General features: G+C 59.6%; 1 protein-coding gene across 1 annotated transcript in view; it reads right to left on the minus strand.

The window, feature by feature from the left end:
- RALGDS (ral guanine nucleotide dissociation stimulator) overlaps positions 1 to 4,949 on the minus strand; it is a 63,865-nt gene extending 58,916 nt beyond the window's left edge. Inside the window, exon 1 of the mRNA XM_038156150.1 lies at positions 4,791 to 4,949. Coding sequence (XP_038012078.1) covers positions 4,791 to 4,808 — 18 coding nt within the window. The 5' untranslated portion in view covers positions 4,809 to 4,949. The remainder of the gene's footprint in view (positions 1 to 4,790) is intronic.
- Between the last annotated feature and the right edge of the window lie 3,732 nt (positions 4,950 to 8,681).

The raw sequence follows: 8,681 nt of genomic DNA on the forward strand, positions 1-8,681 counted from the left end.
GGAGGAGGAAAGATAAAAAGGGACAGCGGAAGTCCCGAGAAGCCCGTGAGGCACACTCGGGTGTTATGAGCCCAGGGAGAGCAGGCTCACACGGCCGCATCCTGAATCCCAGCACAGCATCACCCCCAGGCTGTGCCAGCGACCTGCACGTCCCCTCCAGGATGCCTGGAGTGCTTCTGCAGCAATCCCCCCGCACAGCACTGCCCAGCCCAGCAATGTCCGCGCCACACCTCATCAGCTTCTCTCCTCCTCCCTTTCTCTTCTGGACCCTACAGGGAAGTGTGGGGCCTGATCTGGGGTGCCACGTGTTCTGACATCCCACAGCTCTGCCACCACATCCAAAACTTCTGATTTTCTCCAGATGCCCCACGGGGCAGGGCAGACCCAGGAAGGGCTTCTCCACCCTCTCTGACTTATCAGACCACCACTGCACCCCTTCCCCCTCCCCAGCCCCTTCACCCTGCTTCCCCTTTCTCCCATCTTTGGGACTTCTCTCCAGGCAGGGTGGTGAAGGACACTGAGTTCCAGCCGCACCGATTCCAGGGAGCATGTGAGGCTCGGCAGCTCCAGGCACAGGAGCCAGGAGCCCTCGGGGCCACAGCGAACCCGGGAGCACCGAGGGGGCCGTAAATCCGTGCAGAGGATGACCTCCCGCTGCACTGCAGGGCCTCGAGGGAGCGGAAACTCTGCGAAACATCCCGCAGCGCCGAGCCGCCTTTGGCGTCGGCTGATGTCTCCAAACCCTGCCTTTGACCCGCGGCCAAGGCGTGCGGAGCGGGGATGTCAGCGCGGACAGCGGCGACACCCGCGGTGCCTTGGGAACCAAAAGGTCCCCACGAGAGCCAGCCTCTTAAAAACGCAAATCCTGGAGGAAAACAGGCGGGTGAGCCCCAGCGCGGGTCAGGCGGGCCGGACTCGGGCGATCCCGTCGGGAAAAGCTGTCAACATCTGGAGGCTCCGCCAGCGCATCCCGCGGCGGCCGGCGCCGGGCAGGGCGGGGTGGATTTGGTTCGGGAGCAGCCGAAGAGCTGGCAGCAGCTGCCACAGGCACCCCTGAATGCCAGGGCTGTGCCAGCCCAGCCACAGCGCCCCGGGAACGTGGAAGGAGCTCCTGGTGCGACGGCGGCGGCGCGGGTGCGACAGTGGCACGGGCAGCTGTGCCCGGCGGCCCCGGGAAAGGTCACCGGCGGCTCCCTGCTGTCCACGGGGCGCTGGGGGACAGCTGGGACAGGGCTCGGCTGATGACAGCGGCCACAGGCACAAAAGGGAGCCGGGGATCAGGGATTTCTTTTTATAGGAAGGAGGCGGTGATTGACGCGGCCTTGCTGGGGTCTCGCACGGCGGCTGCGGGGAGATCTCCGAGGATGGAGCCGAGCTCTGTGCCGCTCGACACCAACACGGCTCCTCCTGGCTGAGCAGTGCCCGCACACCGAGCTCTCTGGTCACGGCAGAGCCCAGTTTGGCGTGCTGGGCTTTCCCAGGGAGCCGGCCTGGCTCTGTCCCCGCTCCCAGCACCGCTGACCCTTCCCAGCGCTGAGGAGGCGAACCCACGGCAATCACTCATCGGGAAAACAACAGTGCCATCTGCTGCACGGCCCCGCGGGGCTCCGGGCAGCCCCGGCCGGCCCACGCAGGGTCACACAGCCTGGCAGCCCCCCCGGGCACAGCACAGCCCCGGGCAGCAGCAGCAGCACTGCAGAGGGAAGGCGGCCCCACAGCTGGGTGTGCACAGAAAGCACTGGACAGCAGGATGAGAGGCAGAGCAGAACGTGCTGGAGCCCATCTCATCACTGCAGAGTGTGGAGGACGTGGAGGAGGGAACAGGCTCACTTGGCAAAAGCAGGCAAAACCCCTCCTTCCCTATCAGCCCCTGGAGCTGAGACCCATCTTCCATCCTCTCCACAGGCTAGGGGAGGGGGAAGAGGGGAGCAGCCCCTGACACTCACCAAGACTGGTGAGCTCCTTCACTCCACCCTGAGCATCTCCTTTGGAGAGAAATCCCAGACCCTGGCACTAGGCACAGTCCACTCTGCCCCCCGTGCTGTATCACCCCAATATCCCAGGGAAACTCCAGGAGGTGGGGACACCTGGGGGAGCAGGGCCGGCCTGAGGGAGCTGGCAGCAGCTCCTCTGCCCCTCCAGGCTCGGCACCCGTGTGCAGGTTCCAGCTAACCAGCCCTGCCCCACGAGTGGTGGCAGCTTGGTGGCAGGTGAAGCAGTTTCCCTGCACACTCTGCCTGGAAAGCGTGCTGGCATCCTCGTCAGATGGGTTGCTATAGCAATGGGAAAGGTATCAGAGGCAAAATCCATCTTGATGGATAGTGCGGATTGCTCTGGAGATCGCCACCTGAGATCAGCAGCCCTGATTGCCCTGATCAGGTCCAGCAGTCAGGCACCATTTAGGGAATGACAGAGTGCAAATACTACGAGGAGATGAAAAATGCAACCCCAGAGATGCCCAGAATAACCAAAAAGTCCTGAAAAGCCCCTCATTTCTACACTGAGCAAACTGGCTCAGAGATAACCCACTGCGCTGAGCTAGGGGATGTCAGATCCATCATTACAACATCCCAGAGATTTATTCTGGAGCCTGCAGCAGTGGCTGCATCCTCGGCTCGTGTCTGATCAGCCCAGGCACAGACTCAGGCGTGAGTGGGAGCTCCAGATGGAGTGGCTGAGCCATGCCGAGGAGGGACTCTGCATCTCTCCACCTGCTGCCTCCCAGCCCCTGCTGCCAGCTGGACCCTCCCTCGCTGTCACCTGTTGCCAGCTCGCCCCCCCTGGCCCCGCAGAGCAGCGCCAGGAGTTAACTCCGAGCCGCTGGAGCCGCTTCAGACGCTGGGGGCAGATGAAAGGGAAGACACAGGCGAAGGCAGCTCCCGCCGAGCTGAGCTCCCTGCGCTGTGTCCGGCCCCCAGCCAGCCCAGGGCTGCTCATCCACCATCTGCTCCCATCTCCAAACGGCCAGAGAGGGGATGAGCCTGCAGCCCCGGGAGCTTGGCTCGGGATGGAAGGCACCTTCTGACCCAGCTCGAGAGCAGGTTTCTGTTTTAAAGGCTGAAATTCACCCTTGCACGTGAACCTTGGCTTTCACATGTCGGGACACCTGGAACAACACACCTGCGGCACTCAGAGATGAAAAAACCCTCCTTGTTTGCTCAGCTTATTTACTTTGCAACACTCAGTTTTACCAGTTGTTTGTGTGGGTCTTTCCCTTAGCAACCAGGGAGAGGAACATTTACAAGGCATGAAAAATGGAGCTGTGCAGCCCTCAGAACCGGCAGGGTGCGGCTGCGGGTGCAGCTGGAAATTCCTCTTGACTGGTAGCCACAAACAACGGGACCTCAATGAATTGCACCCCTTCAAAGGCAGAGTGGCTCATTCCCTTCAGCAGGAGGAACCAGGACTTTAAACCTCTGCTCTCCACCCACGCAGGATCCTGGGCTTGGAACAAATATCTCTACGTGCCTCAGTTTACCCATATAAAATATACCTATAAATAAATGCATAAAATGGGCTAAGCATAAAAATGTGACAGGAAGACTAAAGCTGAGAGCTTAATGCAAAACATTCTGTAGGATGCCACATGCATTCCCCAGCCTGGGAGGCTCTGAGCATCTTTTTCCAGACAACCTTACACCTTTAATCCTCTGGATCTCCCAGTAAGATCAATCTTCTCACTCCGTAATGACAGAAAACTCTCATTCTTGACCCTAGGCAGGGTCATGACCCAAACTCCAGTGTTTTGGTTGCCAGTCCCCTTTTCCAAAGGGTCATGCCAACGTCCAGCACACACTGGTGTGGCACCAGGGCCTGCCTCACACACATGCCCCCAAGAGAGCTCATTCAGCTTTTGTTTATTGGGCTGGACCAAGGTGAGTGAGGCCCAGACCAAAGAGACCCACGGGGTGCAGGAGGCAGCCCTGGAATGCACATTTTCCAGTCCAAAAATGGATCCCAGCCCGCTTCTCCAGCACAGCATCAGCCCTTCCCTCTATTCATTCCTGGTCTCCAAGGAGCCATTGCTGCCCACCTACATTCCCAGCACCCCCCAAGGGCAGCAGCACAGCCCCCCCCTTCCCAGGGATGGGCTCAAACATCAGAAGAAGAAAAAGTAAAAAGTCAGAAGAGCATCAGGACCAAGCCCAGCATCATGCTCTGGTGCCACCCCCAAATTTCATACCTTTGCTTCATCCTCCCCTACCCCAAAAGCACCAGGGGGTTTGGGAGTGCAGAGCTTTAGCCCACCTGGGCTGGATTTAGCTTCTTTGGCCTCATAAACACACCAGGCAGAGACGAGGGACCTGCTGATGCCCCTTGGCCGGAGCGGTGCCAGGGGAGCCGGCCCTGGCGTGGCACAGCGGCACGGCGGCTGCTGCAGCATCGCAGCGCCCTCGGAGCCTGTCCCAAAGCGCGTCCCTTCCGTTCCCCGTCCCTCAGCTCCTCTTCTCCCAGCCGCATTAACCATTACACAAACAGAAAGCGAAAAAAATCAAGGAAAAAAAAACATTGAAAAACAGACTTCTCCCCGCTCCCTCGGCAAAGCCGCTGCTTCTCCTCCGCTGCAAGCCGGGGGCCCGGGCTGCTGGCACGTACAGTGACCCCCGAGAGGGGGGGCATGGGACCCGAGAGGCAGCAAGGGACGGCCACCTGCAGCTCCAGAGCCCCCCGGCCCCGCGCAGCGATCGCTCACCCGCCCCGAGCCCCGTGCGCTCCGCAGGGCACCGAGCCCGGCAGCAGCGCACGGGCCCGGGGCAGAGGGGGCCGGAGGCACCCGCGCCCTCACTCACCTGGCTGTCGATCATCATCGTGCCCCGCTCATAGCCCCCGCGCCGCGCCGACAGCCGCTGGCCCCGCTGCGGGTCCCGCCGGGGCCGCGCTCAGCGCCCCGCCGCGCTGCCCGGCGGCCGGGGGCGATGCTCCGAGCCGGCCATGGGCCCCCGCCGCCCCCGCCGAGCCGCCAGCGCCGAGCGCCGAGCGCGGCCGGAGAGCCGAGGGGCGGCAGCGGAGCGGAGCGGGGCGGGCGGCGCTGCCGGCAGGGAGGGGGCGGCTCCGGCTCCGCCCGGCCCCGTTACCGGGAGGGGGGAGCGCGGCCGCAGCGGGCTCCTCTCGGGGCCGCCCGCACGGGCACCGCTCCGCGGGTACCGCGGCACCCCTGGGCGTTTTGGGGGTGTTTTCCCCCGGGAGCGGGAGCTGGGGGTGGCGGCAGCCGTGGGGAGGCGCCGGGCAGACCCCGCCGGGGAGCGGGGTGGGCTCTGCGGGCGGGGACAAACAGGAGAAGAGCCTGGGCCGTGGCTGACAGGGACCCCCGGCACCACCCGAGCGGGGACAAACAGGAGAAGAGCTGGGGCCGTGGCCGAGAGAGACCCCGGGATCCCTCGGGCGGGGACAAACAGGAGAAGAGCTGGGATCGTGGCTGACAGAGACCCTGGGGTCCCTCGGGCTGTTCCGCTCAGGAGGAGAGGCCGGGGCAGGGAGCCAGGGCCCCGCACGGAGCCCCGGCCGCTCCTCTGCGCTGGAACAGGACAGAAACGGGGCACGGGGGGAGCCCCGGGCAGCGCTGGCGGAGCCGCGGGAGCTCGGTCTGTGCGGGAGCTGGGGAGCCAGCGGGGTTGCCCTGGAAACAGCTGCGGTCCCCATCGTTTGTCATGATGAGGCCGATGACACGAGCCATTACAGCGACGGCAGGAGGAGAAGGAGCCGGAGGAGGCTGCGCCAGCCCATGGCCGAGTGCTCCCAGCCGCTGCAGGGCTGGTTCTGGGCACCAGCACCCGCGCCGGCCCCAGCAGCCACCCCCCTTTCTGCAGGGTCACAGCGGGATGAGCGACAAGGGACAGGACACTGCACCTGCCCGTCCCGCTCCTCCGCGGCTCCGGGCCAGCTGAACCAGCGGCTCCGGCCGGGGAGAGCAGCCAGGAAAGGAGAAGGTGCTGCCAGGGCTCTGCCTCTGGCACTAGATGCTGCTACAGAGCCACATCATTCTAATTATAGTAACGGTGTCAGTGAGAAACGCGGCGAGAAAAACACGCACGTCAAAAGGTTAGAACTGTGTGATTCGCTGCTGGCAAAACTCACTAAAAACCACACCGGAATGAAGCACTTTTAAAATGTAATTTGTACTCATCTGGCTCGCTTTGACTTGGATGGAGGTTCAGCAGGGGAGCAGGGGGATGATGTGGGCATACAAGCAGGGGAGATTTGTGGTTAAAACTGCCTTTTTACTCCTAAGGCTTTACACTAGTTTTACACGAAACAGCGACATTTGGTGGATCTGTGCTTGAGCTAAATATAGCACAGGAAAAGTCACGTCAGTACAGCAACACTCGTGGGGAAAGGAGGGAGTCTGGTGGGCAGGCAGACATTCAAATGTCACTCTTCAGATGGGTTTTTCTAGTGATGCTTCCCTAAATCATTTGATTGTGTGGAGCAGAGCTCCAGGGTTGGGGATTTACCGTGAGTAAAGTACAACCCAACCCACTCCTGTAACTCCTGCTCCTGCTGTCCCCAGAACGGCCTGGCACTGGCACTGTCACTGTCACTCCACCTGGAGAGCAGCTGTTGCTCTGTGTGTGTCACCCCTGGGGTCCCACGGGGACTTGCTGGGACAGGAGGTGAAGCAGAGCAGGTGGGATTCAAGTGAGAAAATAATAACCTTGGTGCCAAGAGCTGCCCTTTGAGATCAGAGCAAATCCTCGCTGGGCGCAAACACACAAGAGACAGAGACAGTCCCTCCCTCAAAAAGCTGAACAGGTGAGACAAAGGGCAGGGCAGTGAACCCAGCAGCCCCGGCAGGGAGCTCCCAGCCTTCCAGCTCCTCTCCACCACCAGCCGCACGAAGGCAGCCGGATGCCCGTGGCTTTTGCACAAGCTGGTTTTGTGCAGGGAATGTGTGACTGGTGTTGTTCCCCCTCGTCATCCCCTCTGCTCAAAGATCATCTCATTTCCGTGCCCCACAGGCGCAGATCTCACCCACAGGGAGTTTGACTAAGCCAGTCCTTTCATTGCTGCTGCTGTGGGGTACACAACGACATTTCTGGTCAAAACTGTCCGGGAACATCACCTGTGGGAGGGTTATGGGAAATCCAAACCAGAGAGGAAAAGAATCCTAATCTGGCTAAGTGGAAATTATTTCTTGTCCTACCAGTGGGGAGAGTGAGAAGATCAGAGTCTGGCCCCACCTCAAATCATATTCAGTGCTGGGAGTTTCTGTTTCACATCACACAGAGAAATCTGCCCTTCGGGGGTGGATGCACTGGGCAAGACAGCAGCAGGGAGAAGGAAAGAAGCAGCCTGTCAGATGGGTGCTTAAATTAGAGGGACTATGAATGATGAGTCTGTTCCAGCTGAGCAGAAAGGGATGGAAGGAAAAAGGGGCCCTTGGGAAGGCAACAAGCTGCTGCTCTGAGGCTGGGCTGAGGGCTTGAGTGGGAAATACCTTGAGAGCACAACCACATCCCCAGGCAGTGGGGTTTATTTACATGTGGTGATTCAGTTTTCGTGCAGTTCCCTGCGTTTCTAAGTCCAAATTCCTTTGGCACAAGAACACGTAAGACAAGATTGTCCCCCGTGGTGAGAGTGTCACTGTGCTGCCTTCCTACCACGTGCCTCAGTTTCCCCACTGTGCCCTGGGTGTGGGTGGGGAATGCACATCAGAAAGCAGGTCCTGGTGAAGCTCCAAGCCTCAGGCTGCACAATCCAAACTGGGAGAAGGAAAGCTGGCTGCTGCTGCTGGGGGAAGGGGATTAATCAGCAGGAGATGACAGCAGAAGTCCAGCCTCTCATTAATTACAGGAGGGCACGAGCTGATTCAGGGAGCATCTCCCACGCAGCGCTGTGAGGGTTTTCCTGCAGACATTCTCCTCTCCCTGGAGGCACCAGGAGCTTGTAGGTAACTGCTTCAAACCACAGCCCCGTGGAGCAGAGCTGTGTCACACAACACGGGCCATGCCCCTGGGGAGGAGCTGCAGGCCTGCCAGGAAAATAAACATGTTTGGCACAGCACAAACCAGGCCATTACGGTGTCAATCAGAGGGCTGAGCATTCAGCCAAAAGGCAGCTCGGATGCAGAGCTCAGACCTAGCCCTTCACAATTTGTTCAAAATAGGCACCCCAGAAACACAGACCACCCTCTATCACCCATCATCTGTGCTGCAGGACTTGCTCTCACAGAGGATTTATGAGAATCTGCACAGGAATCCAATACTTAATGCGGCAGAGTGGAGCCCTACGGCTTCAAACCCAGAGCAATTTCCAGCAGAATTAAAGCACAAGGGGAACTGGCCATTGCCACAGCTGATCTGTGGATTTGAGGCTGCTGTGGAACTTCACGTTTTTCTTGGAATCTGAGTACTTTTCCACGAGGTCTAGCCCAGCCCAGCCACGTACTGACACCAGGAGATAAAATTATCTGGCTTGACTGGACAGTTCCTTCTGGCTGGTAAAGAATCTACATGCATAAATGTATAATTAGCATAATGACAACCCAGTTTCAGCATGGCCTTGAGGCACTAACTCATTTAACAAATAAGAAACAGTATTAATCCTGGGCTGGTTGGAAATGTGTCTTTCTGGAAATATTTGGATAATATTTTTCCTCACCATTTTGGCTTCGGTGAGGTGCCTGGCTACCCAACATGCATGGCAGGGGTTTCAGTTCTGGTTTGGTTATGTAAAGGGGCATC

This window comes from Motacilla alba, chromosome 17 (genome assembly GCF_015832195.1).
Source record: "Motacilla alba alba isolate MOTALB_02 chromosome 17, Motacilla_alba_V1.0_pri, whole genome shotgun sequence".
Classification (NCBI taxonomy): Eukaryota; Metazoa; Chordata; class Aves; order Passeriformes; family Motacillidae; genus Motacilla; species Motacilla alba.